Below are 11,935 nucleotides of genomic sequence, written 5' to 3' on the forward strand. Positions count from 1 at the left end.
ATTAATTGTATCACCCTCCCCCCACACACCCACAAAAAAAATAGTGTTACTATACTGTCAATCAACAGTACACTATAGTGTTCTAGACTGATCAAAATAAATATTATTTATTCTAGAAATAAAGTAGAGAGGGAAGTTTATTAATAAATGTAGGTTTGTATGTATCACTTGCACGATAGTGGATTTAAATAAAAACGAATAAAAATAAAATTATAATCAAATTAACAACTGCTCTTTTGCATTTTATAAAAATGTTTACATTTAATAAATACAAACTGTACTAAAATATAAATTCGTCTACGAGCAGTGTTACTAAAACGTGACACATATATATATATATATTTTTATTTGAAGTATTTATTTATTCCATTTACTATTTATTTAAACTCCTTTTACTTTACAAATAAAACTTGCTTTTCTTTTTGGTTTTTATGTGGATAGTTTGTCGCTTCAGACGTAAGTATGTGCAAGAGAAAATAAAACATGGCTCACAAACACAGTTCATTAAAAGATGCATAAAAGTAGTTGTTTTGTTTTTTTTTCCTTTCCTTTAACTTTGACACGAAATGACATTATAAAAAAAAAACATTTACGGATCCTAAATATAATAAACTTGTCAACGTGTCACACACCCACGCACCTCAACCAATCAGAGACGAGGACCAAGTTTAGGAAATTAAATTGAATTTTAATAAATACCATAAACACACCAAACTATAGTTTATTTGTTTTAAACTATAACTATTGGATGTGATTTAAAATTAAAGCGTGTTTTGAACGAATTTTGTGTATTTGTGTGGAGGCGCTGCGTGATGACGTCACGAAGCGTCTCATTACGACAGCTCGCCGCTGAAGGACTTGTGAAGCACTTACAGGTAAACACTCTCACCCGCTTATCTGGGCTTTAATTCTCACGTGAATACGTTCATATGTTGAGCTCACTTTAGTTCTAAAGTTCTTTTTGTTCTCGACCATCACGACAGAATCGTGCAGAGGTTGTTGTAAGAGTTTCCCCCGCAGTTAGCTTCGTTAGCTTAGCATGTTGACACTTGAACCAGGTGACAAGAGTTCAAACGAGTGTTGTTTCTAAGATAATGTTTTATTTACCTGTTGAACATGAGGTGTAACACACACGGTTGAACGTGTGTTTTGGACAAAATCCAGGGAAAAAATATCCTCACTTTACAGTGAAGAACTTTGAAAAAAAATAAATCTGTTTCTCCAATAATTTACATCAGATCGATAACAAAAGTGAGTAAATAAATTGATAAAAACTATTGTTTTTCTTCAGAGGAAGTGTGATAACTAAGAATAAAACTAGAAAAACAATAGTGTTGTTTGTTATTTTGAAATTCAATTATTAAAATAGTGTATTATGTATGTGTTTGTATTGTGTTTTATATGGATAATGCATATATATTACAATATATCATGTTGGATTGTTAGACAAGGCGAGATATATTATGTATTGCTACGAGTGATTATATTATTATGTATTTATATGGTTATCTTTGTAGAAATATTTGTTGATTTGCTACAAAATTTACATTTTTCTTTCACTTACTACAGTGTTTTATTGTTTTCTTTTTTTATTTGGCTTGATTTTTTATTTCTCTCTTCCGTATGTACATGTTGGAAATTATTTAATTAATTCATACTTTCTATCTTTCCTGGACTCAGATCCCAGCATGGCTTTAAGACATCTGTGTGGCCTCCTGGCCAGACCCCGGAGTGCTGTCCTTGTGTCGCTGTCCAGAGCACAGGGCAGCGCAGCCCCAGCTAGCCAGGGTGAGAAGCCACATCTGCTGAATGTTTACCTTGTGACACGATACAGATGGAACGGCTAATAAATAACTTTGTTTTTTTCATCATTTCAGTCGCACAGGAGGTCGTGAAAAAGTCAAAAGCACGTGAGTTATTATCATTTTTTCTCCAAACGCTCGTACATTTGAGCCAAAACCATCTCTCATTATTGAACCAGCCAAAGTCCAGTTTGACTGGCGCGACGCTCTGGAGCTGGAGGGTCTGCTGACCGAGGAGGAGATCATGATCCGGGATTCCTTCAGAACGTACTGCCAGGAGAAGCTGATGCCCCGAATTGTTCTGGCCAACAGGAACGAAGGTGAGCGATGCGTCTCGGACGATTGTTAACGATCTTAACGACTCATCGGATCTTCGTTCCCAGTGTTCCACAGAGAGATCGTGTCGGAGATGGGAGAGTTGGGCGTCCTCGGCCCGACCATTCAAGGTTCGATAAAATCCACTTTTATTGTCTCTCTGACAAGTTGCAGCCGTAGATATTGTACAGTTTGCTTCATGATTGACAGACCTTTAGATCAGCTACAGGTAGATTAAGTCGGAGTTAAAGATTAGACATTAACTAGCGATTGTCGTGTAAATAAACTGCTTTTGTTCCTGATCTAACCGCTGGGTTCTTCTGCAGGTTACGGATGTGCCGGCACCAGCTACGTGGCCTACGGTCTGATCGCCCGGGAGGTGGAGAGGGTGGACAGCGGCTACCGCTCGGTCATGAGCGTGCAGTCGTCGCTGGTCATGCATCCCATCAACGCGTACGGCACCGAGGAGCAGAAGGAGAGGTTCCTGCCCAGACTCGGTAAAATAAGTTTGTCTATAAGAATGATGTTTGGAGTTAGAACCCTGACCATCATCTTGAATCAGCTCGTGGAGAGATCCTGGGCTGCTTCGGCCTGACGGAGCCGAACCACGGCAGCGACCCGGCCGGCATGGAGACCAGAGCGAAGTTCAACCCGTCCAGTCGCACCTACAGCATCACCGGCTCCAAGACCTGGTGAGGAAAACAATGTTTAAAGCAAAACTGAAGGAGTTTTTTTGGATGAATCGTTGCTTCTTATTTCGTAAACCTGTTGTAACCTTATGGTTATTATGCGTCATGTTTTTTAATTGTTGTAATTTTGTTATATTTAGTTAGTGATTGTGTGTCGCATGATTGGCTTAAAGTTCGATCAAGCAGCTCTTTTGTTTTTTTTTAATGAAACGTTTCAATGGCATTGATATACTTGCATAGTATACTAACTCACCACGTGAGGGCGCTGTTGTCTATAGACAAACTATAGAGAAAAGAATTGGTGTCATTAGAATATTGAATAATTGAATTTAACGATTCAAATTTTTTAATTCAAGATTTTCTGCATTAAATTCTGTTTTAAATAAAAGATCAATATTAATAATTATTTTAAACACAGATTGAACACAATAACTCAAAAATTGAGTTGAACTCAATTCAATTTTTTTTTAATTAAATACAGAAATGTTGGTTTGATAAGAAAATATCTTTATATGTTATAATATTAAATGTAGAAATATTTTTGAATTGGTATTAGAATATAAAACTCTGTGTTTAAAAAGAAAAAAATCAAATTCAATTATTAAAATAAATAAATAATTTAACGTTTGAATCTACAAAATTCTTGAATTCAATTATTATTAAAAGCTTAAAAAACGTTAAAAGAATGTTAATTAAATTAAATCATAATTCTAAAGCCACTGATTTTACTTGAATGAATGTTCCTAAAGCATCTTCTCTCGCTCAGGATCACCAACTCTCCGGTGGCCGACATCGCGGTGGTCTGGGCCCGCTGTGACGACGGTAAAATCCGCGGCTTCATCCTGGAGCGCGGCATGAAGGGTCTGTCCACCCCCAAGATCGAGGGCAAGTTCTCCCTGAGGGCCTCGGCCACCGGGATGATCGTCATGGACGAGGTGGAGGTTCCCGAGGAGAACCTGCTGCCTCACGCGGCCGGCCTGGGGGTGAGAGTCCATGACAGTCACCAGCAGGGGGCGCTGTAAGTCGGTGCTAAACGCTTTGATGGTCCTCAGGGTCCGTTCGGCTGCCTGAACAACGCCCGCTATGGTATCGCGTGGGGAGCTCTGGGCGCCGCCGAGTTCTGTTTCCACGCCGCTCGCCAGTACACGCTGGACAGGTCAGAGGTCACGAGTCGTTTACAGTCAACGGAATTAAGTTCACAAGTGTATCCGTGTCATCTGAACGTTTTAATGATTGAACTCAACGTGTTGAAACTTTAATTTATGTTATTGAAGTCTTGGGTTTTGCATCATTTAAATAGTTTCTATATTGAAAGATTAAATTTGTCTTCTTTTTATTTAAATAAAAAACTGTACTAATAATAACATTTTTTACACATAGTTTGATATTCTAATACCAATGGTTGAAAAAAACATTTTGTAATGATGAATGAACAATCCATGTTGAGACTTTGATTCCATTATTTAATTGAAATGTTTGGTGTTTTTTTTAATAATTGTATTCAATAATTTTTATATTAAAATATTGATTAATTGAATTTAAAAATGTGAATATTTTCAAAAATAATTATAAATTATTTCACAGTTTTTTTATTAATTGAAACGTTATTTGTATGTATGATTTTCTTTGATAAATTATTACAATACTTGTTTTTTTATGATAAAATGGTTGAATTGTTATTTTTCTTAATAAATTCATTTAGAAATTTGAATATTTTTTTTAAATAGCTTCTTTTTAACACATAGTTTAAAATTACAATTTCAATCGTTCAAAAATAAATGTTCAAAATTCAAAATTGTTTAAGTTATAGTATTTTAAATTCAATGTTAAACATTGGTATAATGGTGTCGCCAGACAAAACCAACAGAGCACCTGATCGAACTTTCAGCCAATCATGTGCTCGCGAGATTTTTATATTGAATTTAAAAGAGTGGAATTAAAAAAGGATTATTGGAATTAGAATATCAAACTCTATATGTTATATAATAATAATTATATAATAAATAAAAAAAACGAATTCAACCTTTTAATAAAGAAATTATTCAATTATATTATTTAAAAAAATATATATTTAAATGCTTTAAAAAAAAAAGTAAATGTAACAAATTCCATTTTCAACATGTTCAATTCAAACTTTAATTATCCTCATGTCACTGATATACGACCAGCCTCTTGACTTCCTGTGTTCGGCACCAGGATCCAGTTCGGCGTGCCTCTGGCCCGGAACCAGCTGATGCAGAAGAAAATGGCCGACATGCTGACGGAGATCACCCTGGGCCTGCAGTCCTGCCTCCAGCTGGGCCGACTCATCGACCAGAAACGGTAGAAACTCCCTCCCTCTCTCTCGCCGAGTCACCTGACCCGTGTCCCGGCTCACCAGGGCCGCCCCGGAGATGATCTCGCTGCTGAAGAGGAACAGCTGCGGGAAAGCGCTGGACGTGGCGCGTCAGGCCAGAGACATGCTGGGAGGAAACGGCATCGCCGACGAGTACCACGTGATCCGCCACGTCATGAACCTGGAGGCGGTCAACACGTACGAAGGTGAGACCGGAGGAGACGCTTCCTCTGCTCCGGAACCAGTCTTAACGCCCAAGGTTTCCTCCAGGTACTCACGACATCCACGCTCTGATCCTGGGTCGAGCCATCACCGGCCTGCAGTCCTTCACCGTGGACAAGTGATCGGTTGACTCTCATGTAGGTGTGTGTCTCGACTAGAAATGTATATTTTTGTACGACCTTCAACTCTCTGGGTTGTGTTACTACGCGCGAGACGAACAACTCAAGCACTTTATCAATAAACCTCGTTTGAACTTCTGTCTGGTCGTCACTCGGACGAACACGTCACTCTGGAGTCTCTCGTCGTCTTTCATGGTCCGAGGTCATGGTGGTCGTTACGATACAAGGAGTCAAAAGTGTTTCCAAAAACCTCAAAGAATCACGTTTTTTTTCAAGCAGAACTTGTTCTATGACTTGTAAAACAGTGGAGTAAACAAATATAAAAGCAAGAAACGGATGATGAATATTTTTTAACTCTGAGAGTCAGAGAAACTTTGCTTTTACAGTTTTTTTTTAACCACAAACCTATTAATGTGTAAAATAAACTACAGTAAGCAGTAAACTTGTGTAGGTTGATCTTTTTTTTCTTTTTTTAATTTCATTTTTAACAATGTCAATTAAATAATATATATATGTATATATATATATATATATATATATATATATATATATATATACATACATAAAATAAAAAGTTTAAAATTTTTAAATGACAGAAAAAGAAAAAAGTTACTTCAATCAAAGAAAATATTGGTTGAATCCCAAAAAAGTTGCTTCAATAAATAAAAACTTAAATAAAAAGGATATATATCCAAAAACGTTGCTTTAATGGGAAAATATAAGCGTTTGTTTGAAAACTGTTATTTTTTCATTTTAGAAAGTTTGTTTTTGATTGAAGCGACTTTGAGGTGTTTTCGCAGTTCAACGAACAAGAAACAATATTCTCACTCAACGCTGGAGGGCGCTCGAGGCACACTACCATGCACACAAGAACAACGATGTATAATTTAATGCTATGTGCTTTTACAATTGGCACTAGTTGTTTATTTACTCATGTCGTTTTCATTTGAATCTTCCTTGACAACAACAAATGTCATTTTCTCAACATACTGCCATTTTGCGCTGTTAATGTCAGAATCAAAAAAGTTTTAATTTATGTAACTTTCTTTTTGATTAAAATATCCTTTCTTTTTCATTTACACAACTTTCTTTTTTATTAAAAATATACATTTATTTGATTTACAAAACTTTATTTCTGATAAAAAATATACATTTATTTGATTTATGCAACTTTATTTTTATTAAAAATGTACATTTATTTTATTTACACAACTTTCCTCTGATTAAAAATATACTTTTCTTTACACAACTTTATGTACGATTAAAAATATACGTTTATTTTATCTATGCAACTTTCAGTTTTTATATAAAAAAAATATACATTTATTTACACAACTTGTTGATTGAAAAAAAACTTTTTTATTGTAGCACCTTTTTTCGCCATTTCATTTTTTTTATCATTATTATTTTTGAGAGATTATTTTCAACCGTGAAGTTGTGTCCGTTATATTTTTTATACCTCATTTAAAATCTCTTTACGTCAATTTCTAATAAAACTAAACCAAATCACACATAACAGATAACAACAATAAATTGTTAAAATTGATTAAAGTAACTTTACTTTGGACTGAAAATGTTGTTTTTTAATTGAAGCACATTGTTATTGAACATATATTTTGTTGATTTAAATACGTTCTTTTGATTATTTTAATTCATTATTATTATTAACTATCATGAAATGTGTCCGTTCTATACATTTGTTCACCTAATTTGAAACAATGTTACGTCAAATACAAAGAGTCAACAACAAGTGATTGTTCCGCGTCACTTAAAGCGTGTTTTCCACTGAAGATTTAAAGATTAAAAAATGCGCACAGACTCACGCAAATAGCTTTTCTGCGCAGCGGAGTTTCTCGGTAACCTCGGCGCATGCGCACAGCGCACCTCGCGGCATCACTCACGTCACCTTCTTCTGTCGCGTTTGTCGAGACTTTTCTTCTGGACATGTTGTGATCGAAGAACCATGAACGGCGTCAACTTCTCCAGCTTCAGCCTCTCAGGTGAAGCCCAGGCCGACGCCTTCTCCGCGGACACGGACGAGTCCATGTTCCGCCAGTTCAAGCCGGAGGTGAAGGGTCTGGTCCCGCTGCCCAGACCCGTCATCTACGTGCTCATGGCCCTGGTGGTGATCGTGGGGATCGCATACGCCATCATCGGACACTTGATCAGGGACCTGGCCATCGACATCACAGGTGCGTGACCCGCAGAACCGAGCCTGACCCGTAGAACCGAACCTTCATTCAAACAAAAAACGAAAAAACTTTTTTTTAAAACGTTGTTTTTCTGGGGGTTTTTACTTTTTTATTGATGAAACTTTTATTTGGATTTGAGATATTTTGGGGAATTTAATAAACTTCCTGTTTAATCATTATTTTTATTGAAGCAGAAACAAACACACTTCTATTTAAGACACACAACATGATCCAACACACACACCTGAACATTCCTAAATCCAACAAAACACGATACAACATACAATGTGTTTCTCTCTGTCACACACGCACAATCTAAACTAATATGCATGACAACGAACACACACACATTGTGGTGACCTGAACACAGTCCAACACAAACTCACACACACTTTTGTCGAACAAACCTTCTTAAAACACAACTGCTCACAACTTACTTTTATTGAATTATTAATTTAATTTAATTGATTATTGTTGTTGTTTTTTTTAATATTTGTATTATTATTTATGTGTGTACTGCTTGTTGAATCCAATGTTTATGTATGTAATAATACTGTGATATACTGACACACAAATTACAATGTTTAAAAAAATGTGCACACATCATAATGTAACACACACTGTCAAACACACACACATCCTTGCAGCTAACGCTGAAATACACACACTATATAACACATATAAACACAAAAATGTTTAACAAAAATGCGACATACACACACTAAAAGATAAGATGGCTTCAGAAATTCCAAATAGAAACACTAAGAAAAACACACACAACTACAACATTAAAGGATAAATAAAGTAATACACTGCAACACAAACATGTTTAATAAAAATGTGACATAAAGATAAGATGGCTTCACAGATTTCAAATCGAAACACTAAGAAAAACACTCGAAGCTACTACATTAAAAGATAAATAAAGTAACAAACTGACACACAATTTTTATTAACAAAAATGTGACAAACACACACCAAAATCTAAGATGGCTTCACAAATTCCAAATAGAAACACCAAGAAAAACATTCACAACTACTACATTAAAGGATAAATAAAGTTACACACAAAAAATGTTTAACACAATGCGACATAAACACACTAAAAGATAGGATGGCTTCAGAAATTCCAAATAGAAACACTAAGAAAAACACGCACAACTACTACATTAAAGGATAACTAAAGTAACACACTGCGACAAAAAAAATGTTTAACAAAAATGTGACATACAAACACTAAAAGATAAGATAGCTTCATAGATTTCCAATAGAAACACTAAGAAAAACACTCACAACTACTACATTAAAGTATAGAAAAAGTAACACACTGACACACCATTTTTAAAATAAAAATGTGACACACACACACTAAAAGATAAGATGGCTTCACAGATGTTAAATAGAAACAGGAAGAAAAACGCTCACAACTGCTGCGTTAAAGGATAAATGAAGTAACACACGGACACACAAAAAATGTTTAACAAAATGTGACATACAAACACTAAAAGATAAGATGGCTTCATAGATTCCAAATAGAACAACTAAGAAAATCACTTACAAATGCTGTGTTAAAGGGTAAATAAAGTTACACACTGACACACACAAAAATGTTTAAACAAAATGCTACATAAACACACTAAAAGATAAGATGGCTTCACAGATTTAAAATAGAAACACTAAGAAAAACACTCACAACTACTACATTAAAGAATAAATAAAGTAACACACTGTCACACACAAAAATGTTTAACAAAAATGCGACATACACACACTAAAAGATAAGATGGCTTCATAGATTTCAAATAGAAACACTAAGAAAATCACTCACAACTGCTGCATTAAAGGGTAAATAAAGAAACACACAAATAAAAGCCGTCCACCTACTGTAACACACTCTCTCACCAAAACACACACATCCTTTCAGCTAACACACTAACACTCACCACGAACACACACCACAATAAATCCAAACATGGCAACAACCTAATGGATGAAAAGACAGTGTGCGACTAAAGCTCTTGTTAACAACAATGTTGTGTGTCTGTGCTTCAGAGTGTGTTCTCGGTCCCACCGGAGACGAGGACCAGGACAAGAACAACCCTCAGCGCTTGTGCACCAGCTTCCCTCCCCCGCACCCCTTCACGCACAACGCCTTCCACGTGTGGGACCAGGACGACGTGGTCATCTCGCTGCCCCAGGACCAGACCCCCCAGACCAGCCCCATGATGCTGGTGGCTCTTCCCTACATCCCGTCCTTCTTCCCGCACTCCCACAGCTCGCCCACCAGCTACAGCTCGCCGGCGCTGTTCAGCAGCGGCAGCCCGGGTCAGACCCAGGAGGTGAACTTCCTGAGGGACACGTGAGGACTGGATCTTCTGGAAACTGACTCGCGACAGGAAGTCGTCTAGTCCAGGACTAACATACTTTTTAAACTATGACCCCTGACAACTCTTACAGTAGACGTTATGATTGCTAACATGCTGGCATTATAAGATAACATGCTACTCTCATATGCTTACATTTGAGCCTTATAAGCTAAAAAGCTAGCATACTATGTTAACATGCTAGCTTAATAAACTAACATTATTATTATTATTATTATCTGCTCAAATGCTAGACCGATAAGTTTACATGTTAGCATTATAAGATAACATACTAGCCTAATATGCTAACATGTAAGAGAAAAATGCTAGCCTACTATGCTAAAATGTTAGCCTTATATCCTAACAGTCTAGCCTTATATGGTAAAATGTGATCCTTATAGGCTAAAATGCTAGCCTACTATGCATATATGTTTATCTCATAGGAAAGCGTGCTAGGTTTATATGCTAACATGCTAGTCTCATATGCTTACATTTGAGCCTTATAAGCTAAAATACTAGCTAAATCCGCTAACATGTCTGTCTAATATGCCAACATGTGAGCATTATAAGGTAAAATGCTAGCCTACTATGCCGACATGTTAGTCTTCTAGGATAACGTTCTAGTATTATATGCTAACATGCTAGATTTATAAGCTTATATGTTAGCTTTATGAACTAACATACAAGCTAACATATAAGTCTAATATGCTAACATGTGAGCATTATGAACTAAACTGCAAGTTTTATATGCTAACATGTTAGCCTTATATGCTAACATTTTAACCCCTATAACATTTTAAATCAAAAACTTAATTCTTGATTGAAGCAACCTTTTTGGAAGTATTTGGGGGGATTTAATGGACTTTCCTTTATTTTTATTTATCTATTTTTATACGGTGACTTGTAGGCCTTATAAGTTAAAATGCTAGCCTTCTATTCACACATGTTATCTTATAAGCTAACATGTTAGCTTATAAGGCTAACATGTTAGGACTATATGCTTACATGCAAAAGTTAAAGGCTCACATTTTAGCCTAATAAGCTAAATTGCTAGCCTAATGTACAAACATTTTTGCCCTTTATGTTAAAATGCTAGGCTAATGTGATAACATTTTAGGCTTATATGCTAACATGCTAGCCTCATATAAGTTTTCAGGCGGATGATTCTGTTAGTAGAGAAGTTGTAGTTCCTGGTCAGGGACCTCCAGGTTGCCGTGGAGAAGAAGCTGGTTTTAGAAGAAGCACCGTGACAGCAAGAGCTAACCGTTAGCATCTAGCATCCTCACGACCCATTGGTGAGGACGCTTGTATTTTAGTTTCTAGTTCCACGAATGTTTCTAGTAAACCATGTTAATCGTGACGCGTCTGTTTGAGGCTAAATCTGGTCCAGGATTCAGACGTCTACGCGTCAGTCGCGCCACGATTGGATTCCCTTGAAAACTATCTCCGGCGCTGCCAAGTGGTTTCTCCGGGAACGTAGCGTCGGCAATAATCCTGCCTGGCCGTCTCTCAAGTCATTCTTAGCGAAGGCGCCGCGGCCCGAGTGCCTCCAGAGGACAGTGAACATTTGAACCTGTAGTTTGCTGCCGGTGCATTGTGGGTATCCAGGGGAAAGGTTTCGAGGAGCTCAGTGCCTTGTGGTCACAGAAGAGGATTAGAGGATCTTTGTGCCTGAGCTTCAGTGAGAAGCTCTGATACGAGTTACACTCGTCTGCGCACGGATTCTTGTTGATGTGTAAATAAAGTTGTTTTTAAAAAAGCTAAAACCTTGTGGATTTACTTAAAACGCCCTCTAGTGGACACAAGTCTGTTTTGACGGTGGACTATAATGGACGATCCATCTTGAATGAAACGTAATCTCGAGCGATTAGTCTTCGATGGAAGACTTAGGGAGTTCC

General features: G+C 36.7%; 2 protein-coding genes across 2 annotated transcripts; both read left to right on the forward strand.

The window, feature by feature from the left end:
* Window positions 1–826: 826 nt before the first annotated feature.
* LOC148064782 (glutaryl-CoA dehydrogenase, mitochondrial-like) lies at window positions 827–5,620 on the forward strand. The gene is made up of 12 exons (XM_087809020.1): window positions 827–875; window positions 1,681–1,788; window positions 1,878–1,910; window positions 1,982–2,122; window positions 2,186–2,248; window positions 2,444–2,614; window positions 2,680–2,809; window positions 3,573–3,789; window positions 3,859–3,962; window positions 5,003–5,128; window positions 5,187–5,347; window positions 5,412–5,620. The coding sequence occupies exons 2-12, from the start codon at window positions 1,689–1,691 to the stop codon at window positions 5,483–5,485; spliced, it is 1,320 nt and encodes a 439-aa protein (XP_087665146.1). The 5' UTR covers window positions 827–875; window positions 1,681–1,688; the 3' UTR covers window positions 5,486–5,620.
* Window positions 5,621–7,445: 1,825 nt separating this feature from the next.
* Window positions 7,446–10,037, forward strand: LOC148064783 (uncharacterized). The gene is made up of 2 exons (XM_087809617.1): window positions 7,446–7,674; window positions 9,727–10,037. Exons 1-2 carry the CDS (start codon window positions 7,446–7,448, stop codon window positions 10,035–10,037), a joined length of 540 nt encoding a protein of 179 aa, XP_087665743.1.
* Window positions 10,038–11,935: the final 1,898 nt, after the last annotated feature.

This window comes from Callionymus lyra, chromosome 15 (assembly GCF_982586985.1).
Source record: "Callionymus lyra chromosome 15, fCalLyr1.hap1.1, whole genome shotgun sequence".
NCBI lineage: Eukaryota > Metazoa > Chordata > Actinopteri > Syngnathiformes > Callionymidae > Callionymus > Callionymus lyra.